The sequence below is a fragment of the Nyctereutes procyonoides genome, unplaced genomic scaffold, assembly GCF_905146905.1.
Source record: "Nyctereutes procyonoides isolate TBG_1078 unplaced genomic scaffold, NYPRO_anot_genome, whole genome shotgun sequence".
NCBI lineage: Eukaryota > Metazoa > Chordata > Mammalia > Carnivora > Canidae > Nyctereutes > Nyctereutes procyonoides.
The window spans coordinates 35,852,262-35,878,109 of NW_026575030.1; the positions used below are offsets into that span (position 1 = coordinate 35,852,262).

General features: G+C 39.8%; 1 protein-coding gene across 1 annotated transcript in view; it reads left to right on the forward strand.

Annotated features, from left to right (window-relative positions):
• Positions 1-25,848, forward strand: part of MYH15 (myosin heavy chain 15) — a 153,076-nt gene that overhangs the window by 21,246 nt on the left and 105,982 nt on the right. Inside the window, exons 11-15 of the mRNA XM_055316556.1 lie at positions 6,015-6,118; positions 7,360-7,498; positions 17,195-17,313; positions 22,132-22,281; positions 23,080-23,250. Of these exons, the coding sequence (XP_055172531.1) occupies positions 6,015-6,118; positions 7,360-7,498; positions 17,195-17,313; positions 22,132-22,281; positions 23,080-23,250 (683 nt within the window). The remainder of the gene's footprint in view (positions 1-6,014; positions 6,119-7,359; positions 7,499-17,194; positions 17,314-22,131; positions 22,282-23,079; positions 23,251-25,848) is intronic.

A 25,848-nucleotide genomic window follows, 5' to 3' on the forward strand; every position in this document is an offset into this window, starting at 1 on the left:
TTTTTTTGGATCTTCCTTTGATTAGCCCTGCCAAATCTAATATTCTTCGCACAGATTTCTCTGCTGTGCAAAGCATCTGACACGTAGGGCCCAATGCGGGAACCAGCGGCGACTGTAAGATTTGGGGGAGCATCTCTGTTTACTAATAGAACTGGTCGAGGGCTCTGGGCGACCCCCTGGAAAATGCAGGCTTATCTGGAATTCATTGATCCTGTTGCGTCTTTGGGGGCTGCAGAGATTGATTACTGTACAAAGACTGACATCTGGTGGTCCAACGGGGGTATCGTCAGTCCACCTGTTCTCCACACCACGGGTCATTCTTTGGGACATTTTAAAATTTAAACTTTTGATTCATGTTTGCCCAAGGAGAGTTTCAGAGTGTCCCGAGGGTGGTTACAGGAGGGCCCACCTTGGCAATGTAAGGGTTATGTCCAAGTTTCCTGAAAGAGAAGCACTTGTCAGTACTACAGGAGAACCAAGGGTGGAGAATCTGTGGGAGCCTGGGCACCCAAGGAAGGAGCCAAAGAAATGGGGTGATGTGTCACCCAGAGCCAGCCCCCAACTAGTCTCTGCCTCATCTGGAGCATCCCTCCTCCCCTTACCTTTCAGTTTAGGCTGACTCTTGTTCAAGGTGTGGCTCCCACCTACTCCCTCCGTCTCCTCAGATACGGCTCCTCGAAATTCTTGTTCTTAATGCCAACAGGATGGCTTGGTCCTGCCTATCCCTTCCTAGTTTTCTTCTCTTCTTTGACTATTTTTTTTCTGTTTGTTTAGTGTATCCATTCTTACTGTTCAACTGGTGTATAAACTCTAGGACGTGGGTCAGAAAATGTCCTTGTCTCTTGGGATCTTTGACATTTTGCCTACTGCCCTGAGTACTCACTTTAGTATGTGACAGTAATGCATGGTGGTGGTTGCCAAGAGGTGCGCCCAACCTGTCTACTAGTGGCCTGAATGCCTCTGCGGAAACAGTGTCAGCATCTGGGCCTCCTACTCTGGAGCATATTAAGTTGTGCTCCCTTTACCCGTTAGGTCTTTCTTGATCTGGTCTCCTATGTTTCCTCCCTTTCTCCCCACTGGTTGTGAGGAGGAATAAGATGTGTCTGTGGTGCTGCAGATTGTGCGCTGCCCAACACTAGAGAACACTATTCAAACTATAGACTCTGTGAATGATTCTCTCTGGAGTTGGGCAGTGTACAACCTTTTCAGATGTTCATGGCAGTGTGAGAAACAGGTAATGGTGGGTGATGTGGTATAGAGGTACTGGCTGCAGAACTTTGTGATATTTATTTTGTTTTATTAATTTTTATTAATTTTTTTTAGAACTTTGTGATTTTAAGGGTTTTTTATTGCTGTTGTTTTGCCCAATGTCAGCTTTTCCTCTTTTCATAGTGAACTCAACTGAGTCTTGGAGAACATTCAGCTATGCGGAGAGTAAAATTTAATGTCAGGATGCCATGTGAAACAAAGCCTTGAATGATATCATACCTACTCTTAAAGGGCTCTTTGTATCTCCTACTTCAGAGTGGGATCTAGAAGTGAACCTGTGTGAAGGTTGACGCCTGCACTTTTTGCAGTTGTGAAGCAACTGACTTTCACCTTTAGCTTCCTCTCGTGCCATTGCCTCTTTATGCTGTCCTCAGCCCTCCAGACAGGCACTCTCCATTCTCCACAAGCCTACAGCCTGGTCAACAATTTTCTGCGAGGGACTTCTCTGGCCTAGACCGTCTCCCTGGCCCTAATGGTGTCTCACAAAAATGTATTCACTGTTTGTTTTTTACATTCTCTCAGGGCCATTTCTCTTGATAGAAATGAAATTAATTAAATAAAGGAAGCTCTGTTTACATGATACTCCGAGGTAACCTCAAGCCTCAACCCAATTAAAATTCATTGCTCCTTGAAAGTAAATTTTGATAAGGCCCAGTGGGGAAGATGTTTTGAGCTAAAGACCTTTCAGAGTTCCTCAAACACTCATGCATTTAGTTTGTACATTTTTAAGAGCCACCACTTCATGTTGACTACAGCTGCTCCAGTGAATGGGTAGGCCAGTGCATCAGCCATATTGCTGGTTAATGAGATAAAGGAAAAGCCCATTAGGTGTCTTTTATGACTTCTAGAAATAACGCGTCTGGAAGCAGGTAGGCATGGCGGGAGAAGTGCATGTGTAGCACTTGGGCCTGCCATGGTGCCTTACTACTGGCCCCCTCCTGTAGCCTCCTTGAGGGAAAAGACTGTGTTATTTTTATATCCTTACCCCATTCCAATAGCACACACCTGTTCTAGAGAAGAAAGATTAAATACTTTGATTTCAAAGACATGGATTATTGAACACTATATCTGAAACTAATGATGTATGTTGGGTAATTGGATTTAAATTAAAAAAAAATAAATGCTGGAAAATTAAAAAAAAAACTACATGGAAATGATGTCTGTATTTGAGCTGTGAAAGGACAAGATTTCATCGCACCCCCATGTCTGGCTTGGGTAGGGTGGTGATATTTGCCAGCATAAGGAACCACAGAAGAGGCATAGCTTCAGGGCACACATGGAAAATATCAGAGATTCGATAGTGTTGGGTTTAAGCTACTTATGGCCATCTGCACTGAAATGTCTAGTGGGAAGCTGGAGTTCTAGGTCTGGAGCTCAGAAAATAGAGTTTTGAGAGTCATCAGTGAAGCCATGAATGAGCCTTGCAAAAGAATATATAGACATTTCATTTCTTGACCTTGAGAGTCATGACGGTATTTGACACCACTGATTCCTCCCTCCCCCTTGAGGATCTCTCCTCTTGGCTTCTAGCACACCACCCTCCCTTATATCTCCTCTAAATCTCTGGGTGTTTCTTTGTGGGTCTCTCTCTTTCATCCGACCTATGCTTTTAGAGCACCTTGGGGCTCAGTCTTTGCATCAATCTCATGGTGACCTCTAGACTGACAGTTTTAAAGATCATCTGCATCTGATGACTTCCACACTTTGGTCACAGGTCCAGACTTCTCTCCGGTATTCCAGACTCATAGCTAACTAACTCTCTTATATCTCTATGTGGTTTGGAGAAGGACCAAATTATTTGAATGAGTTACAATGAGATTTACTTGCTACTCATTTTTTTCCAATGGAATCACTATTTTCTGATGATTTTACACAGTGTAAAATGACAGAATCCTAGATTGCTATGGTTTAGGCTATATATACAGTAAAAACTATGGGTTTTAGATGTTTATGGGAAATTCCTATGGAAAAAAGAGATGTGTAGAAGAACCTTTAACAAGGTTAATGTACATGCCCAAAGTCTTTTGAGTGTGTCCATTTCCTTTTAGCTTACACAAAAATGAAACACTTTAAAAGAAAAAAAAATTCTAGGAATTTATAAGATGGAATTATACAGTATAAAGTTCTTGTCTGGCTTACTTCACTCAGGATAATTATTTTGAGATTCTTCTATGTTCTAGCACGTATTCGTTGTAGCATCTCAAATCTAATGTGCCTAAGGTCTGTCCTTCATCTCCTCTATGTCTCCCACATGTTCCATCCACTTTCAAAATCCACACTCTGAGGACTCTCGCACCATTGCTGTTGTTACTGCCCTGGTCAATAGCATCATCTCTCTCCTGGATTATTTAACAGTCTCCTGCCTGATATTTCTGCTTCCATCCTTGCTCCCTCTGTCTTTAGCCCAGCAGCCATGGTAAATTAAAAAATCAGATGATGTCATTCTTCTGTTCAAAAACCTTCAATGTCTTCCTAGCTCACCTAGAGCAAAAATGCCCAAATTCTCACCCTGGCCTGTGAGGAGCTATGACCTGTCCTCTTGATGCCTCTCTGCCCCTCATAACCTACCACCTCCCTCTTCCTCAATTTGCCCCTTCCTGACCCTCCTTAGCCACTCAGAATGCCAGGCAAACCGCCATCTCAGGGCCTTTGCATTTGCTCTTGTCTCTCTGGAACATTCTCCCCCATTTATTCTCTCCCTCAACTTTTGTAGGTCTTTATTGAAATATCACCTTATGGAGGCCTTCCCAGATCACTGTATTGAAAACTGTAGCTCTGTATGACCAGTACTTTTTGTTTTAAAGATTTTATTTTTAAATAAACTCTATACTCAATGTGGAGCTCAAACTCACAACCCTAAGATCAAGGATTGCAAGCTCCACTGACTGAGCCAACCAGGTGCCCCTGTGTTGCCAATACATTTGACTCCCCTCCCCTGCGACTTTTCTCCATGGCACTTATTACCATCTTACGTTCCATATATTTTCATACGTTTTACTTATTTTTAAAATTTCTGTCTCCTCCTGTTGGAATATAAGCTTCACAGGGACAGGAATTTTTCCCCGTGTATTTTAGGATGTATTTCTAAAACTTACAATAGTACCTGGCACATTGAGCTCAACAAATTTTTCTTTATATGAAGTGAGGCATGAGAAAGAACACAAAGATCCCTGAGAAGTATTAACATTTAAGGGACATTTTAGCCATCACTCAAGTAAGGATTTAAGCATTATATTGCTATTAAATATTAAATATATCTATTCAGCTTGATTTTCTTTGGGCTGGCCCAATTTCTTTTTACTTCTTAACTTTTGTGAAATAGCTTCATTGAAGCATTATCCACATAAATGTAAATGCTGACATATGTATATATGCATGAGACTATCCCTGCCATCAAGATAATGCATGTATCCATTCAAAAGTTTTCTTATAATCTTTTGTAACCCCCCGCCCCCGAGTCTTACTCCTCTGAGTCTTCCCCTTCCCACCCAGTCTCTTGGCAACCTCTAATATGCTTCCTGTCACTATAGATTAGATTGCACTTTCTCAAATTTTGTAAGTTGGAATCACACAGTATATACTCATTTTTTGTCTGGCTTATTTCACTCAGCAGAATTATTTTGAGATTTCTCCATGCTGTAGCATATGTTCATAGTTCTTTCCTTTGTTTGCTGAGTAATAATTTGTTATATGGACAAACAAGAGTCTGTTAATTCTAGATGGACACTTGGGTTGTTTCCAAACGAAGCCGCCGTGAACATTTGCAAAGCACAATTGTTTCTGAGCTTTGGGGCTGAGGATAGCAGCTTCACTTCACTGAGTGATAAACACAAAAATCAGAGTTAGGAGTCTCTCATGGTTTGCCCTAATTCTGGGAAACAAACAAAGGGTTGCAGAAGGGGAGGTGGGTGGGTGGGGGCGGTGTAACTGGGTGATGGGCATTTAGGAGGGCACTTGATGGGATGAGCACTGGGTGTTATATGTTGGCAAATTGAATTTAAATGAAAAGAATAAATTTTTTAAAAAAGAGGAAACATTACAAAAATCAGATCAGCTCAGAGAAACTTCATTGGGAGCAAATGTTAGGCAGTAAGTGGTTAATGTGATGTGGCCAAGTCGGGTGCTGATGTGCTGCTGACAGCCTGCCTTGGCTTCCGCCTGCATTATGTTTCCTGACTAAGTGAATCATGTCAGGAGTCGTAGACCCATCAGAGGTGCAGCGGTGAACACAGAGGCTGATTTATGGATTCCTTGAAAGACAGACTCAGCCTCCTAACCGGGAAGACGTGATATGACAGGATTACACGGCTAATGTTCCCTGGGCGCTCAACCCCAGGGTCTGCCCCGCTTCCTAGTCTTTGAAATTCAGCCCTGTTATACTTCTAATTTTACAAAACATTTTTTTGTCCTCCACCCTCGACCATGTATCTAGGCCAAATTCCTGTTTTCAAAGTTTTGCCAACACGCATTATCTGTTTGTTTCACACCAATTCAAGTTGCTGCAATTGAATCTGCTTTTGGATTTGGTCCGCCCGGTCTTCTCTTGGGAGGCATTAACACATGACTGACAAGTTAATAGAGGGCAAAATTTGATTGCAGAGGTTTGGCTGTAGAATATGGATTTTATTTTGGCTTGTTTACAAGTGTGCTATCAGCTGTAAGAGTAAACTGTGAATATTGGTCAATTATTTCCTAAAGCCTTGTGGATTTCTTTAACTGTTTAAGTGATGGTTTTCCCATTGCAGACATGCTCCTGGTGTCTGAAGATCCCTCCGACTTTCCCTTTTGCTCACAGGGAGTCGTTGCTGTGGACAGCTGGGATGATGCTGAAGAATTGCTGGCCACTGATGTAAGGCTTGGTAGTTATCAAAGCAAAGATTGGTAATGACAATGAGAAATGAAAGCATTTCAGATCCTTTTTCCAAAGGGTCCTGGAGAAGTCACCTTCCTTTCTCTGGGGGTGGTGGGTGCAAGGAGGCCCTTTAAGTCTATGTCTGTTTAAAGTTTACTTATTTACTCTAAAAGTACATACACATTGTGAGGTTGGTAACTTTGGAACGTGTGGAAAGATAGGAAAGTGTTTCAACTCAATGGCAGCCACTGTTTTTATTTGGTATATATCTTTATAATCTTTATTCTTTTTTTTCTATTTGGGTTTGCTATTATATAGTTGGTTTGGTGGGGTTTTTTAATAAAAGATCGCAATCACACTGCATATACTATTCGGCGTAGAGTTTGCTTTTTTGATTAATCCTGTAATATAAACATTTTCAAGTGCTCTTACAAAGTCCTCATAAACATTTAAATGAATACTTAATTTTTTATCAGATATTTGTCCTATAGTGTAGTCAGCCATTCTCCTATGGTTAGACTCTAAGAGTTTCTGTTTTGTTTTCTACTGTGGTAAATATCTTTGTAGGTAAATGCTTTTTCCATATATTAGACTCACCTTATGCTAGATTCCCAAAAGTGAAATTACTAGGCAAGGATTATGAATTTTTTATAGTCTCTTGATACATATTCTAAATTAACCACTAGAAAGATTATACCAATTTCTATCCTCTGGGACTGTGTGAGAACACATATCTTACCATGTGCAGTGGCTGCTTTTAGGGTGCGGTTCTTCAGTGCCATGGCTTTTTACTTTTCTGAAATGTTTCCCTTTGCTAGTCTTTGAATAAAGTTGTGGCAATGCAGGGGGTCCCAAAATAAGCAACCCATCAGATACAGTACTACTTTCTGCCGTAATGATGGAAGGCAAAATAATTTACCTCCGATAGCCAGTTAATGATCAATGGCTGGAGGGGGGTGGGGGGCAGGGCATCCAAGGAAAGTTCTAAAACTACTGGAAGTTAAACAAGCCTTCCTAATTCTCTTTTAAAGGGATAAGCAGACTGCGGGTGACCAAGTGCCAACAGGGCCGATTTGCATTGCTTTGAACAGAGCTGTCACACCTCGGGCTGTGGCGATCTGTTTCATTCCCTTTGACAGCCCATGGAGTGTAGGGAGGTGTGACACACAGCGGGGGTGAGGTGCTTACTGCAGCCATTAGGCAAATGAAGACATGGCCATCTGTTTCTCTTTTTACAGCGGGCCATGGACATCTTGGGCTTTCTTCCTGATGAGAAGCATGGATCCTATAAACTCATTGGAGCCATCATGCACTTTGGAAACATGAAATTTAAACAGAAACCCAGAGAAGAGCAAGTGGAAGCAGATGGCATAGAAAGTAAGAATTACTTTGAGGCCATGGCATGTACTCTCTTCAATTCTCCGACCCCAGGCCTGCCCCCCTTTCCCTGCAGTTACCTTGTGCTTTTTGAAAATGTTGAAACTGGTCAGCAATCTCTCTCAATTGCTGTTCCTCAAAATCATCCTCTTAAACCACCATTCTGATGTATGATTATGTATCTCAAAATGAGAAGCAATCCTTAATTATCGACAATGCCAGTAAATTTGCTAAAGGAGGGTAATATAGGTTTGACGAAGAGGTAGCCCTGCTGTCAGCACAGAGCCTGCTGAAAAAAAAAAAAAAAAACAGAGCAGAAAATTACCAGAAGATGTATGAAGTGACGTCATGGAGGTGTGGACAGAGCTCTCTAGAATTCCAAAGGTAGAGTTTCCATTGGGTTGAGACCACACCGGCTTCATCCCCCTTTGTGTTTTATTCACATGAAAAACAATCTATAGTCTTGCCTGCTTGCCAAAAAAGATTTGAGGCATCTTACAATGAGTGATCTGTCTAGAATGAACATTAAAAGAGAAAATCATATTTATGAAAAGGAAGCATAGTTATTATAATTATTTCATTTAATGTTAAAATTCCTAGCCACTAAAACAAAACTGAGAAAACTCATTTGTTAAATCTTTCAACAAATAATTCTGAAAAATTTTATATTTTCATTTGTAATAAGATATATATAATATGAAATGTACCACTTTAGCTGTTTTTAAATGGATAGTTCAGTGATACTAAGTACATTCACGTTGTTCTTCAGCCAGTCACTAGTATCCATCTCCAGAACTTTTTTATCATCCCAAACTGAAACTCTGTACCTCTTAATACCTCTCTATTACCCCCTTTACCTAGCCCCTCTCAATCATTATTCTGTCTCTATGAATTTGTCAACTCTACGCATCTCCTGTAAGTGGAATCCTACAATATTTGTCTTTCTATGTCTGGCTTATTTCACTTAGCATAATGTCTTTAGGATTCACCCATGTTATAGTGTGTGTCAGAATTTCATTCCTTTTTGAAGTTGAATAATATTCCATTGTATGTATAGTTCACATTTTGTTTCTCCATTTACCCGTTTATGGACACTTGAGTTGCTTCTACCTTTCATTACTGTGATTAATGCTGTTGTGAACATTGGCATTTAAATATCTACTCAAGTCCCTGCTTTCAATTCTTTTATACATGCCCAGAGATGGACTCTCTGGATTAAATGGTAATTCTATGTTAAATTATTTTGAGGAACCGTACTGCACTGTTTTCCATAGTGGCGACCCTATTTTACATTCCCACAAGCAATGCATAATGCTACCAATTTTCCACATACTCATCAACATTTATTGTTTTCTATTAAAAATTTTTATAATAGCTATTCTAATGAGTATATCTCATGTGGCTTTGTTTTGCATTTCCTAGTGATTAGTGATGTTGAGTATTTTTTCATGTGCGTATTGGCCATTTATATATCTTCTCTGGAGAAATACCAATTCAGGTACTTTGCCCATTTATGAATTGGGTTTTTTTTTTTATTGTTCATCAAATAAGTTTTGAGGCCAGTGCACAGGCCAGGCACTATTCTGGTGCTGGAGATATACCTGGGAACACAATATCATCCCTGTCTTGACTGCCTAGTTGGGAGATAGCTTGTATACAGAAACAGACAAATTTGCATGAAGTCATAATGAAAAAAATCAAGCAGAACAGAAGAATAAAGAATAATAATATTCTCATAGAGTGGTCAGAAAATCCCCTGAAGGAAGAGAATACTTGAGCATAGATGAGAATGAAGTGAAGGAATGGGATTTGTGACTTGTGTAAGCCTCTTCTATATTAACATATTAAGATACGCTTTGTGACATCTTTTTGTTGCTTTGGGTTTTTTTTTGTTTTTGTGTTTTGGGTTTTGGGTTTTTTTTTTCTTTTTCCACCCTTTGAAATGGTTTTTTGAGGAATTGTCTTCCTTATGACAACTAGGTATACTTATTTACCAGAAAATACCTATAATGAAGCACATAATGTCATCCAATCTTCCTGGTGGTTCCTTCTCAGAGTTTTTGCTAGATGTCTTCATCTGTCCTACTTCTGACTGCTATCTGGATGCTGGGCTCCATCCTTGAATATTTTCTCTTTTCTTTTCTTTTCTTTTCTTTTCTTTTCTTTTCTTTTCTTTTCTTTTCTTTTCTTTTCTTTCTTTTCTTTTCTTTTTTTTTCCCCCGCAGCTTCAGAACCTTTTACTGGAACTCTCAGAGTGTGCTCCCCATCCCTCCCAGCCCTCTCTGTTCTTTCTTTAGGTGATCATCTCAAACACGACATGTATGGTATTGAACTCTTCATCTCACTCTGCCCCTGCTACCAACTCTTCATTTCTCAGTCTTTAGTAGATGTCAACTGGATTCTCTCAGTTGCCCAGACTCTTAGCATCATCTTGAACTCCTTTGTCTCTGCCTTGCTGTGTCTACCTTTAAACCCATGTAAAGCTCATCACTACTTACTCGCCATGACCATGTCCACTGCTACTCTCAAGCCTGAGCCAGCGTTTCTTACCAGATTACTGCAATAGCTTCTTTATTGGTCTCTCTGTCTTCACCCTTCTCTCATTACTGATAGTTGTACACAGAACAGCCATTGGTGATCCTTTCATTGTATAAATCAGTTCATGTCCTCTCCTCACTCTAGGCTCATCAATAGCTCCCATCTTACTTAAATCTCAAGTCCTTTTTTTTAAAATAGAGTTATATATTTATTTATTTGAGAGAGTGAGATTATATAAGTGGAGTGAAGAGGGAGAGAAAGAATCCTCAAGCAGATTCTGTGCTGAGTCTGATGAAGGGCTCAATTCCAGGACCCTGAGATTACAACCTGAGCTGGAACCGAGTCAGATGTTCTACTGACTGAGCCACCCAGGCGCCCACTTAAACCCCAAGATCTCATCATAGCCTCTTTGTGCTCATGATACCTCAAAATCCCTCTAATGCTATCTCCTACTGTGATATTGTGATTTATAATAAAAAAAAAATAGATCTCTGTTCCAGTTTCTGGCATAGAGTTCTTAAAACCCTTGGAATCTTCTAAGTGATGAGAGCAATATAGGTGATTTTGTTTGGTTAATGAGGTGACTTTCAAACTGTACCTAAGGATGGGAGCTGGTCACCATTGGAACTAGAGAGATGGCACTTTTGGGGCCTACCTCCAACAGGGGCAGGGAGAGGGCTAAAGACCAAGTACTATCACCAGTGGCCAATGACTTAACCAGTGATGTCCATGTAATGAAGCCTCCATAAAACCCCAAAAGGACAAGTTTGGGGAGCTTCCAGGTTGGTGTACACATGAAGGTTTGGGGACGATAGTGTTCTTAGAGAGGGCAAGGCTCTGCACTTTTTTCCTACACCATGTCCTCTGCTCTCTATGCAATCTGACTATTCCTAAGTTATATCTTTTTGAAATAAACTGTTGATATAGTAAGTAAAATGTTTCTCTGAGTTCTGTGAACTCCTAGCAAATTAATTGAACCCAAGGAGGGGGTCACTAGAACCATGAATCCATAGCCCGTGAGTCAATAGCCCAGGAGACAACCTGGACTTGCAACTGACCTCTGAAGTGGGGGAGTAACAGTCTTGTAGAACTGAATCCTTGACCCATGGAATCTGATGCTACCTTTAGGTGGAATTGAGTTGAATTGTAAGACACACAGCCGGTTCACAGAATGGCTCGGTATGGAATCAACCACCTCCCCCACAAACCTCAATCCTGAGAATAGGGTACAGAGCCTTCACCTACCATTTCCCTACTTTCATTCTCTTCACTTGGCCTCATTGCTCTCTCTGCTCCTCTTAGAGTATGCAGGAACCCCTGTTTCAGGACTTTTTCACTGATTCCTCCTTCATCTGGAGCTCTTTTTTCCTACGCATCCTCATTTCTCACTCCCTCACTTTATTAAGGTGACTTCTTAAATGTTACCTTATCAGAAAAGCCTTCCCTGACCACTCCCACCACTTTCTATCGCTCTCTATCCTCTTACCCTGAATATTTATTTTTTCTCCATGTCGTTCATACATCTATTTTTTGGTTGACCATCCTACTCCTCAATCCTCCTCAGATGTAAGCTCCATAAAAGCAGGGACTTGATTTGGTGTGTTCTGTGCTGTGTTTATAAGTTTTAAAACAGTGCCTGGCACATTAGTAGTAGATAATTATTAAAAGGATCCTACTTATTTAGGGACAATCACCATTAATGCCACAGAACATATCTTTCATGTTTTTATAGTTGAATATGTTCAGGGAACTTTTAAAGATAAAATATATATTTACATATTCTTCATACTAGATTTTTTTACTAAATTATACATGAATATCCGGTATCTTTTCTGAAATATCTTTTTAGATGGCTACAAAATGTCCCATTGAATATTTATTTCATCATGAACAAAATTTTGGTGAACGTCCTTACAGATTCAAAGATACATATGCTTTTCCTCAGTAAACTTCTGAGTAAATTTTTGTTCTCAAGCTGCCCTATGTTTTACCATTTACATTCCCATCAGTAATTTCTGAAAATAACTTTTGCACTAAGTTCACTAACATTAAGTTATTTTTCTTAAAAAAGAAAGATTTATTTATTCATGAGAGACAGAGAGAGAGAGAGAGAGAGAGAGAGAGAGAGAGAGAGGCACAGACACAGGCAGAGGGAGAAGCAGGCCCCATGCAGGGAGCCTGATGTGGGACTCCATCGGGGACTCCCAAGATCACACCCTGGGTCGAAGGCAGGGGCTAAACCGCTGAGCCACTCAGGGATCCCCAACAGTTATTTTTTTTTTATTGTCAAGTAGTCAGCTTTTGTTTTATATTTAAATATTAATAAAGTTAATTTTTGTATGTTGTTACCTATTTGCATTGCCTCATTTTTGGATTTTTGTTTCCATCCCTAGCCCACTTTAAAAATTGAGAACATTTTTCTTTGGAACAATTGACTTTTTCTTACTGATTTCTAAGGGCTAATAATGTATTAAGCTTTGGTGATGCCCCCTTACCCCCACCCTCAGTTAATCATGGAGGGAGGATTGAAGGAGCTGCACAGATAGGAGGGTGTAAAGGGAGAGAGTACCCAAACCAAATGGGGCATTCTTGCCTCTTTCAAGTGCCAATCCCACATTTCCCACATTCTACTGAATAATCTGGTACCCTAAATTGCATGGCTAAAACTCTTATCCTCTTCTCCCATGTGATGTCTTCCTGTTGACTTCTGTATTTGTATTCACGATGCTGCTCTTCCCTCTACTTCTTAGGTCAGAACCCTCTTGGTCATGTTCCCCAGTCTTTTCCCATTTCTTTATTACCAATTTAGACCATCAGCCCCTTGCATGTTGGTATCTTGTAATAGATTCACATTCTTTCTACTCTTCTTGCTCTGGTAAGTTTTGTAAATCTGCACAAAATTAATCATTGTGAAGCCTGACTCTATGCCATGTAGTCCCTTTAAAGTTTCCTCATTATTCAATGAATACTTTATAGTGAGTGGTGTCAAAAGTCTTCTGTGACCAGAAATCACTCGCTTTTCTCCGTTTATTGCTCACCCCCTGACTTTGTGGCCAGTCTTTGACATACCTGCTCTCTCCTACTGCAATTCCTGTAAGTCATGCTGTTCTGTCTCAGAGATTCTTGTTCTCTTGTATTTGCCTATCAAAATCCTTCTCATCTTTCAAGGCTCAGATCAAATACTATTCATTTGAAATCTTCCCTGGTCAGGCAGTCCAGAAGGGATCTCTCCCTCTTTCAAACTTTCATAATAAGCAATTTGTCTCTGATAAGCAGTTGTTTTACTGGCTTGTTTTTTGTTTATTTACTCTCATAGATTATAAACTCCTTGATGCCAATATTTTTTTGCCTTTTTTCTCTCTCTTGCTACAGCAACTAGCACTTAGGCCTTGCACATAGCAAGTGCTCAGTAAACGTTGTCCAATAAATTAGTAAAATGTGAACAGCTCTGAAATCCTATTATGACCCTACATAAAAGGCTAACAATTGATGTCATTCTTTTAACCCCTCTTCCACATTAGCCAGGTTGTGGATTGACAAAGTTGGATTTTGTTCCTTTCTTTATATCTGATTGTTTACATATGGGATGGAACTGGGATGAAATTGTAGTTGGAAAAGGTTGCCTTTTGTTTTTCCCTATCCCCTTACTTGTTTTCAGGTAAAGTCAGACTTCTTTCTATCTTCTTGACTTCAAAATGTATTTACTAGAGGTGCTTGACGGTCTCATCAAGAAAGCCTCTGACTCTTGGTTTCAGCTCAGGTTAAGATCTTGGGGTTGTGGGATTGAGCCCTGCATCGGGTTCCACGCTCACCACAGAGTTGGCTTGAGATTCTTTCCCCCTTCCTCTCACTACCCCTCTGCTCTTCCGCCTGCTCACATGTGTGAGCTCTTAAATAAATAAATAAAATCTTAAAAACATGTACTTACTAGAACTGGCTACCACTCTCTAGAGAATAGTTCTCAAACTTGGCTGCACAATGGACCCATGCATGGAGCTATGAAATTTCTGAAGCTCAGGCCTCACTCAGACCAATATGAGTAGGTACAGGTATCATTGTCTGTTTTGACATCTTGCCAGGTGACTCCAATGTGCAGCCAAGTTTCCTCAGCACTATAATGTGGACTCTGTTCTCAAATCTTCATGTATGTCAGAATCACCTGGGGAGCAGGTTAAGAATAGGGTCTACACCCCAATCACCTTCAGTAAGCCTAGTCCTTTGGCCTTTATGAGCTCTCCAGGCTATTCTGATCCACACCAATGTTTGAGAACACCTGCTCTAGCTAAACTATCAGACAGCCTAATTAAAATCTGTGGGTTTATTCACAAGGTCCTAGGGCATGATGGTGGGAAATTCATAAAGCCTCTTTTGAAAACACATCAGGTCATATGATGAAAATGTGTTTATAGACCTTGCTGTGTCCCTAATAAACATTTCCTGGATGTCAGATGGATACTTATTCATAGACTTAAACTATTTTCACCTTGCTTGTGAAACTTTTAGTGCAAATGAAGTAATTTCTGTTTTAGAATAAGAGGACTATCGTTTCTTATCTAAACAAAACACAACAAAAAAACTGGATAATGTGTAATGTATACCTGTAGGATAAATGCAAGGTATACTACTTCTCTGTAGGTTCTTGACTATCTCTGGAGTGGGTGGGAAATGATTCTGTAATGTTGGATGCTATTTCTGGTAGAGCCTACGGTGAGATATTGTACAGAGAATTTGGGTTTCCTTTGTTCGTGGATAAAAATAGACTAAAAAGACTGTCCTTCACACTGGAAAAAGGAGATATGAGTTTGAGACTATTATTATCTGTATTGTCCATCTAAATGCTTCCAAAGCTGAGAAAACTGAACTCCTGTCTTTTTTTTCCTGAGCAGATATTGCAGAATTGTTAATTTTTCACATAAGCAGTTAGTATTCATGTCCACTTAGATTCATCAGGCACATTACATTTCTCTCTTTCTTTTAAATTTTTTCATTCTAGCTAATGTGTTCTTTAAAGTCTCTTCCAAAAAATAAAAAAATAAAAAAAAAATAAAGTCTCTTCCAGTGCAAAAGGGCTATGATTCTGATCCACTGGGTTCTCCACTTGAAATAACTATGCTTTTGTCTACAAACATGGCATTCTTAGCAGAGATATCTCAGCATTGGATGAACACATCTGCTCTACTTTTGATTTTTCCGTTTATTTTCCCAAATGGGCTTTGCATTTTGAAAGGTTTCATAGCAACTGAGGACTTGGGCCATTATCGCTGACATGGAGTAGGTGTGTAGCTGGTAGAAATGCATGTATAATGTGTATTGATTTTAGTTAACAAGCAAATACACATTTCAAGCTTTTTAAGCCTTTGTGAGACTTTCAAAGGCCCACAAAAGGAAATGGATATAGATAATAAAAATGACATATAGCACTCTAATTGTTTTTACTTTATTCCCTGTTTGTGGTTATTGCTCAGGAAATCTTGTACTTCTTAGTGAAGGAAAGACTATATTTCCTTCTATTCTAAGATGTTATTTTACAAAGTGAGAACATCAGATATACTAGCGTTTATCAGAATTCATCTAAAAATGTAGGATGCACTGTAAGTCTCAGGTGAGTGAAATACTCCTTTTATTTGATAACTGAAGAAGTACACAATTGGAAATGTGCTTATAACCCTTTGCCTGTGGCTTTCTCTTCTATTATTGTCATCTTAAAGAACACATGATGTAATACATGGGTATTTACTTTTTTCTGATAACACTCATTCCTCCCCACTTTCCTTAGAAAACAGAAAACCGAAGCACTGTTTTAGAAAAAAAAAAACCATTGTGTGGGTTGTAAGTATTCCTGTTGGGCAGCAGAGGGCACTATGGAGCAAACAGAGACTTGGCCGGAGAAGAAAAGTTTTTGATAGAAGTGTTCCTGGGTTCTGCTGATTATTGGTGGTTTCTTGAATTTTCAGACTATTTGGCCCAAGTGCCTGTTTCTTTGAAAGAATCTACAAGTACATATGTAGTAGGGAAAAATAGGCAAATAATAAAGATGAGATTTTCCATGTTGGTCAGATAAATATTTCTTTTTAGAAGAGGGTCAGTATCAAGAAAGATTCTTTTTACAACCGAGGTATAATTCACATACCGTAAAATCCACCCTTTTAAAGTATGCAGCTCACTGAGTTTTAGCATATTGACAAGACCGTGTAGCCATTACTACTATCTAATTGCAGAACATTCCATTACTTCAAAAAGAATCCTATTCTATTACCTGAAACCAGTATTATCCTGTATCTCAAATAACTGGATTTTAAATAAAAACTTGAGAAAAAACAACACAAGAAGAATTGTGTGCCCATTGGTAGTTACTTCCCATTCCCTTTGCTCCCTAGCAACCACAGGGGTACTTTCTGTTCTTTGGATTTGCCTATTCTGGACAGTTCATATGATTAGAATCCCACAACCTACAGCCTTTTGTTTCTGGCTTCATTCACTTAGCATAACATCTTCAAGTGTGATCCATGATGTAGCATGCGTCAATGCTTCATTCCTTTTTCATGGCTAAAAAAGTTTTTGTTTTTATATACTGCATTTTGTTTATCCATGCATCAGTTGATGGACATTCAGGGTTTTCTCAACTTTTTATTGTTATGAAGAATGTTGCTAAAAATATTTGTGTGCATTTTTTTGTGTGAACATATATTTTCACTTCCATTAGGTCTAAACCCAGCAATAGAATTTCTGGTTCCTAGAGTAACTCTATTTAACTTTTTAGTAGTTGCCAAACTGTTTTCCATAGTGGCCAGATCATGTTACATTCCAACGAGCAATGTATGAGGGTTCCAATTTCTCTACACCTTCACTGACACTTCTTATTGTCTTTTTTGATTATAGCGAGTGTAGTGGGTGTGAAGTGACATTTCATTGTGGTCTGATTTCCATTTCTAAGAACTAAAGTCTTTTAAACATTTAGGATTCAAGCATTTTATTTCAAAACTACAGTCTACCTTGCTACATCTGTCTAAACCCACTATTCTCTTGTCCTCTGGGGAGTCTGTTTGACTATAATGGAATGAACTTTAACAGTGTTTTCCCTTCCTTTCTCTTCCCTTTTTTCCTTGCCCCTTCCTCTCCCCACTTCCCTCCTCCTCTTCCTTCCTTTTCTCTGACCAGGTGCTGACAAAGCTGCGTTCCTCATGGGCATTAACTCCTCTGAGTTGGTGAAGGGCTTGATCCACCCTAGAATCAAAGTTGGTAATGAATATGTTACTAGAGGCCAAAATGTAGAACAGGTAAGGTGATATTTCCAGAGCATTAGGACTCTATGATCTTATAATAATTGTATACATATTGTTATTTTTTGGCTTCTGATGTCTGCAACAAGAGCTTCTATAAAAAAAAAAAAAGGCAAGAAAGCTCCTGTGATGCATATTTGGAATGCTTTCACTTGTGATGCATAGCACAGTAAATGCTCTCGTGTAAAGAATTTTTCCAGATTCTTAATATGCTGTTTGACAGTTTTCCTGCAGGTAGCAACTCTCTTTGTAGATGTAGCAAGCCATTAACTTGTGACCAACATCTTTGTTGTCCAGCTAAGATGCTTTCAAAGCTATTAGTTCCTGACATGAATAAAATCGGCAAATTGGCATCCCCCACCTGTTTGGAATATTGACTTTTTAGAGTAACAGGCACATTGGTTGAGATAGGGTTTTAAAATATAGGCTGAAAAAAAAAATAAATAAAATATAGGCTGAAGGGCACCTGGGTGGCTTGGTGGTTGAGTGTCTGTCTTTGGCTCAGGGAGTGATCCCAGGGCCCTGGGATTGAGTCCCATGTTGGGCTCCCCACAGGGAGTCTGTGTCTCTCTCTGCCTATGTACCTTTCATGAATAAATAAATAAAATCTTTAAGAATATATGTATATAGGCTGAAGTTAGTATTTAAAGGAGGGGTGTGGAGAGCAGAAATGAGAAACGGAAGGTCATGTAGATTTTGTGCAGCATCCAGAAGAGTATTTTAACGGTAAAATAACAACTGCTGTGAGGACTGTTGATCCTGAGGCTTTGTCAGAATGCAATATATGTTCCCAGGGCTGCCAGAAAATGAGACCGTCTAAGTATGCTAGTGCATTTCAAAATAATAATTTACATCTCTAATGCATATTAGTCAGTATGTGATAACCATGCTGCAGTAACACATACACACTGAAATCTCAGTTGACAGTGAAATATTTATGCCCTACATCAAGTCCAATACAGATTGAACAGCCTTGTTCCATACGATAGTTAGACACCTGGAACACATGGCCTCCACAGTTGCTGCACAAGGTGAACAGATCATTTCTGTTCAAAAAGTACACCCACCTTAACTGCTTGGGGCTAGAAGTGATATCATTTCCATTGATATTCTATTGGTGAAAATTAGTCAAATTACCCTCTTAGCCACAGGAGGGCTGAGAAATGTCTTTCTGGAGAGAGGGAGGGGTATGATGATGTATAGCATGTATAAAGCATTCACGGGCATTGTCTCCTTGTGTTCTTTCACCAATACTCAGAGGTAAATAGAGCAGGAATACTGATGTTTTCCCAGTTGGGGAATCTGAGGGTTAGGGAACATAAGTAACACTGCAAAGGGCACACAGCTAACATGCAGGTGACATTTAGATTGTCTTACTCTACATACGTTCTAAATCTGAAAATGAGATAGACACATGCACACATTCGTGATAGAAGACAATGATTTTGCTGACAATCAACTCTCTTGCTTTTTGGTATATTAAAGCATCTGATGTGACTGTGCTATTTATAGCATTTCAGCATTTTCCTAATTTAGCTTACTCTATAAATCAATAATTCTACCTCTATCCTAATACCGTACTGAAAGCAGTAGTTTCCATCTTTGTTTTCCCTCATCACTGGAGCTCCTTGAGGCCATGGACTATGATTAATTCATTTTAGTACCCCTTGCCCCTAGCACAGTGCCCTGCAAGCAGTAAGTGCTCCGTAGATGTTGAGATGAACTAAATATCGAGCTCAATTTGAGCCAAGATCAGCAGGACAAGGAGTTGAGCTATTTCTTGTAGTGAGGCTAGGAGTGTTTGGCAGTTTCTTGCTTTTTAACACATTCGCCACGACATGCATGCATGACATGCTATGATTATAGAACAGGGACTTGCTCTGTGTAAAACTAATGAGCCCAGAGGAGGACTGAAATCAAACCTTCGCCTCTTTAATATTGTGTTCTCAGGAACTGAGTTACCACCAGCCTTTACTATAATAGAACCAGTGAAGCAAGCTAATGTATTATTATCCAACACTAAAAGAAAAAAAAAATCCTCATCTTCCATCCTCTCTCTCTCTCTTTCTCTTTCTCTTACTCCTGGAGAGAGCGTAAGAAAGCACACTGTAAGGCTTTTCTTTTCTTAGGAATTTTACTGACTTTATAGAGACAATTGCCACTGCTAAGAATAGAGATGTATATGCTCTGTTGATGACAATTGCAAAAGATGGCAAAAATTCTTGCAGTGTTAACACTTACAAAATTTGATTCTAACTCTAATGCTGACTAACTCTGGGATCTCGGTCAAATATCTTCACCTCTCTGAGCATCCGGTGAAGAGGTTGGAATCCTCTGTGTCTTAGTGGAGGGGTGACTGGCATCTAAATGGGACAGTCCTTCAGATGTGAGTGTGTCTTGCACATTGGAGAGGTTTTGCATTCCTGCTCCCAGGTGCTAACTGCCAGTAACCCTCAGTCATGCTGATAATTGGAAAAAACACACTCCCTGTTTTCAAATGCACTCCTCCTTCAGGGGCAGGGTGCCACCCCAGTTGAGAGCCACTATACATGATTAATAAGAACTAAGGCCCTTCGGGTCCAGTATTTTATGATTCCATGAGAGTTCTAACTATGCCTGTTAGAAATAAGTTGTCTTAATTTTTAAAAGATTCGTAATAAAAAAAAATCATAATAGTAACCACTAAGCATGTGCTAAGTGCTTTGTATGGCTATCTCATTCAATCTGACAACAAGCCTACTAAATTGATTTTTTTTTTTAAGAGAGAAAAGGTTTGAGCAGAGGGAGGGGCAGAGGGAGAAGGAGAGAATCTTAAGCAGGTTCCATGCTCAGCATGGAGCCCAACACCAGGCTCAATCTCACAACCCTGAGATCGTGACCAGAGCTGATATCAAGAGTCGGACAGTTAATTGACTGAGCCACCCAGGCGCCCCTACAAAATTGATCTTATTTCCATTTCCATTTTGTAGTTAAAGACAGTGAACCTAACAAAGGTTAGCTTCTCAGGGTAGCATAGTAAATACTAGAGTGAAGTTGGGGAAGTAATAAAAGCAGAAAAGGGGATGGGAGAGTGAGACTAACATTTATTGGGTTCCAGGGACCGAATCTTGTGTTACACATATTTACACCCTCTGTCTCGTTGACTCTCTCCCTACAACCTTAGCAGAAGCATATTTTAATGTCATTTTGCAGATGAGCAAGGCAGGGATCAATGTGGTTGCAAACATGGCTGTTTGACTCCATTTCTTTTTGGTGGTGGTTTTTGTTCTACTGCTCACGATTGCTCCCCAACGATCAGTCTTTGAGTTCATTTGAAAAAGAGCTAAGGAATGAGTCCATGTAGTCCTCGAAAGGACTGGAAAATGGCTGGAAAATGATGAAAATGATTAATCTGTAAGCTGTATGCTGGTTTATTGGTTTCAGCCAGCAGACACCATATCTTCTATTTCTTCCTGTGACCACATCTTCAAGCTCTCTTCCTGTTTCTTCATTACTCTCCACCCCTGACTGGTTTCTCTCCCACCCCCACTTCTGAATATTTAGGGAATTAAAAGGTGGGTAAGCAAGTTTGTCATGTTCTTTTGAAAGTTTCAAAGTGACTGCTGTAGACAGAGAATGATTTCCTCAGGGCTCTGGGGGATAAAAATCATTCTTAGTGCTTTATTTGTGCGGGTGTGCTCTTGACGCCCATAATAAAAAACTGTGATGCCATCCGGCTTATGGATTACTGTGGAAATGACTCAAGATAACTGATCAGAGAGTGGGTGACTCATAACTAAATCAACACCAGACACCAACTGGCTCCTGCGTGCTCGCTCCTGGGCAGCTGAAGGATGGATGGGCTAGGCCTATTTTAAATGTTAAGCGGTTGGAGCACATTCTGCTTCCAGGCTTGGAGAAGGTCCAGCTGAAATCCACTCCTACTTGGAGTCTGTCAGAAACCCGCTACTATAGCAGCACCTTTGCGTCATGGAAGTAGCATCTGCATTTATACGGCATCAACCAGCACAGAGGCTGGAGCTCTCCCCAGTAGGTTACATTAGAGCCTTTGCCGCACACCTCCAGGCAGGGGAAAGGCAGCCTGGGTTTTACAGTAGGACGATCTGAGTCAGATTGATGCATTAAATTGCCACAGGAAGTTGAGAGCACCCCTGGGAACTGATAGAGTAGAGAATGTGGAGGCTGAGGCTAGAAAGAACCTTCAAGAACATTATTCAGGTGAAGATACTTCAATCTAGAGAGGTTAGGCCAGTTACCAAAGGTTATACAATTTATTAGCAGCAACAAGGGCTAGGCATTCCAGATCCCTAACCTGTTCTACCGGCTTTTTCCAAACTTAATGGTGCACAGGAGTCCGCAGGGGATCGTGTTAGAGCACTGGTTCACATTCATAGGTCTGGGACTGGATGCTGAGATGCTGAGAGTCGGCGTCTTTAACAAGCTCCCAGGTGATGCTGATGCTGCAGGTCTTAGAACCATACTTGGAATGGCAAGGCTTTAGGATGCATTACCACTCTACCCCCAGAAAGGTGGTCCTTTGATAATAGGAACATGATTTCTCTCACAGAAGTGTCTGGCAAGGAGGCATCAGGCTGGCTCGCCTCTAGGTTCCTTTCCCTCTCCTCCTTTCCTTGCTTCCTCTCCCTTTCTTCTCATTGTATCAGATTTCCTCTCCTGTATCATCTCAGCAGCATGCTAGAACCACACAGAGAGGCACTAAATAGATCCCGATTTTACTAGCTGCTGGTTAAAAAATGCCTGGGATTAGAATGCACACTGCTGGCAGATGTGAGGTGCTTCCAATGTGATTTCCAGGTGACCTGTGCTGTTGGTGCCCTGTCCAAGTCAATATACGAAAGGATGTTTAAGTGGCTGGTGGCACGAATCAACAGGGCGCTGGATGCCAAGCTGTCCAGGCAATTCTTCATCGGCATTCTTGACATCACTGGTTTTGAAATCCTTGATGTAAGTATATCGAGTTAAAATGAAGTCAATGTGTGTTTACAAGGAGATCAGAAAATGTGAATTGAACATCAGAAAAGGTAGTCAGAGCGTGAGGAGATTCATTCTGTGAAAACTTAAGGGCCACCCTGGCTGGAAAAGAGCTATTATTAATATTAATACATAATAATTAATAAAAATAAAGGGATCCCTGGGTGGCGCAGTGGTTTGGCGCCTGCCTTTGGCCCAGGGCGCGATCCTGGAGACCCGGGATCGAATCCCACGTCAGGCTCCTGGTGCATGGAGCCTGCTTCTCCCTCTGCCTGTGTCTCTGCCTCTCTCTCTCTCTCTGTATGACTATCGTAAATAAATAAAAAAAAAAATTAAAAAAAAAATAAAAATAAAAATTCAGCCTCAAATAAAGATAAGTAGAAATAAAAGAACCTTTTATGATTTTGCATTTTGATATGATTACATGTTATTGTTATAATTTTTAGTTTGCTAGTATATTTGAAGGAGCTAAGGATTTAACTGAAGAATCGTTACTCATTGAGTCTATTTGCCATCACGTGATTGTGGTTATGATATTCTCTCTACATTTTTCCAAGTGGACCTCAATTTTATTTTATTATATTTTTTATTGAGATATATTTGACAATTAAAAAATATGTATGTGTAAGATATACAACTTACTGGTTTGCCACATATTTGCATTGTGAAATAATCACAGTCAAATTAGTTAACCTGTCCATCACCTCAAATAGTTACCATTTGGTCAATTTTACTTTTGTCTCTTCTCCCCACCTAATCACATCTTTGAAGTATAACAGCCTTGAGCAACTTTGCATTAATTTTACCAATGAAAAATTACAACAGTTCTTTAATCAGCGCATGTTTGTTCTGGAGCAAGAGGAATACAGGAAGGAAGGCATTGGCTGGGTGTCCATCGACTTTGGTCTGGATTTACAAGCCTGCATAGATCTCATGGAGAAGGTAATTCTTGTTTTTCTCCTCATTCATTTTCATTTAAGGAGAACTGTCCCTGCTGCCATATTGATCCATATTATGTGCAGCACCTGTGGCAACCTAACTCAACCCTCACGTCGGTTACCCCGCTCCATCATCTCCCACACAGACTGTCGCTGCACGTAGGCTGCTTATGCATGGCCTCCACTGTTAATGCGTGAGGAAACTTGTCGAGATTAAAAATGGTCATGCTCTTGACTGGAAAAACACAGAGCTGAAAATATGAGCACTGTAGGGCCTGGCTGATTAGCATAAGGTGAATGAGTAGACCCAGAGCAGCTTAACGAAATTTGGCAAATTAGCATGCAAACAAACAACTGTCATAAATCCTCAAGGGCCTCTACCTTGCAGTATGTAGTTTGTTCATTTAATTGGACAAGTACCAGTTAGTTTAAGTAATTTATGACAATACTTCATGGCTTATTAGTAAATTAGCTGCAGTGTGTGGTTCCTGAATTCGATGATGTTCTTGTACTCCCAAGTCTTTCCGGGTGCTCTGGGAAAGACGAACTGGGTTAGCTGGGGGAATTGAGTACAATGTTTTCTGTGGCTTTGTCCTTGGGAGCATGCATGGTGGAGTGTCTTGCTATGACTAGATTGCAGTGAATTCTGGAGTCAGGTCTGAGAAGGCCAATGCCTAGTGCCTTCAACGTGGGAAATGCTCTCTTTGGCTAAGTGGTTGCATCTGGTTCTCAACAGCCCTGCCAGGAAGGAGCTAGGGTGATTGACCTCTACCTGTTTCTGCGGGCCTCGGGTTTTATTGATCAGCGTCCCATCAACTTTATTTATTGAGCTTTAGATGAAATGATATCTTCCTTGAAAATAGCCACTATTCTTAACAGGAATGGACGTCACATTGATTTTATTATTTTATAGCCAGTGAGCTTTGTAGAGGGAGGACAGGCTGATTAAAAAAAATAATAATAATGTTAACGAACCAAACTCTGAGCTAATTAAAAATAATAGCCCAACCATGATCTGGTACATGTTTGCTGGCATTATTCAAGCTGAGAAATGAAACTAAAGAAGTAGAGGGGCAGATTTAGCTTTGGGCAAGTGTCACTTATAATATCTGCTTACTCTGATTATGGCGAGATACCATTTTTGGGCAGGAAAGTGGGACATAGACATTATTCAGATCTAGATAGGTCTGTGAACATTACTGATTTTTAGTTGATCTGAAGCCCATTGTCTTATTTATGCCAGTCTCCGTGATTCCAAATAACACACTAGCAACATGGATGTAATTTCCTGTTGCATTTTCTATTGGTACGGTAAAATGAGAGAAGAAAAAAAAAAAACCTGACCAGATGATAGAAGGAAAAGATAAGTCTTTGGCTTCCAATGAATGATTTCTTTCTTTCTTTTTTTTTTTTTCCAATGAATGATTTCAAAGGTATTCAGGTCAGGCAAATGAGGAATACTAAAACCTTTCTTGACATGATTCTATATTTTGAAAAGACCCGTTGAGCTGGTTCAGGCTACATGAAGAAAATTTGTTGTAAATATTAATGACCAAACTTACTCCTTGAAATAGAATGAATCATGAGAAATTTTCAAAATTCAAAAGAACGGAAGTACATCAATATGTACAAAATGCTGTAGAGCATGCATCTGCGTGCATATATAAGGAAGAGGGATTTTCATACATAAAAGTTTCAAATTTTTATGTTTACAAAAAAGTTTGTCAAACTAAAAAAATGTATTTTAACATTTGTTAATTTGGTCATCAAGCATACAGTGGCCTCCTATATAGACAGTGAACAAACCTATTACAGGATTAGCTCACACTTATTTCATTACTTGAAATATTCTCATTTGTTTAGAACTTGAGCATCAATAATTTACATGCTAAAGTATTAACATATGCCTGCATATTTATGTTTTTGCATAGGTTTTGCATAGGTATACAATTTATGATTTTGCATAGATATTGTAGTAGACAAATACATCCAAAATTATACATTTAAAACCTTGCCGCCCCTATCATTGTAGTCACCTTGAGAGGCTGCCTCCATTTTCCAATAATTCAGCCCTTTTGCAAAAACTTCCTCATATGATGCGGATTTGGATAAGGTTTTAGAACATTACCAGCTGTGAGAGAAAAGTAGCTGCAGTACTGATCGTCTCACACGTTTTTAAGTCCAAACTGTATTACCTCACTTGGCCACATTTTTTTTACCTTGTATGCCTGACTTGGCCCAAATGAATTTTCATTGTTCCTCCGCAGTGATCCTGTTTCTAAAATATCTTAAATCCTGGTAGCATTTTGGCAATACATTTGTTGTCTCCCAGCTGGCATTCTTTGGGTATGCTAAGTCTGGTTTTCTTATTATAGAATGAATCCCATTAATATCGAGTTCTCTTTTGTACACCCATGAGTATTTCCTTGAAACGCATCACTCCAAGCTTTTGGTTACAACTCTTTCTGCCTGACTCCTGCCCACAGCAAAGCGGCCCAGATCCCAAACCTCAAACCTAGATGTCTTGGTGCTCACCTGCCAATCAATTATTTAACAGAACTTGGCTGGGGACCTACATTCAGTCCCCACAGAACCTACTTAT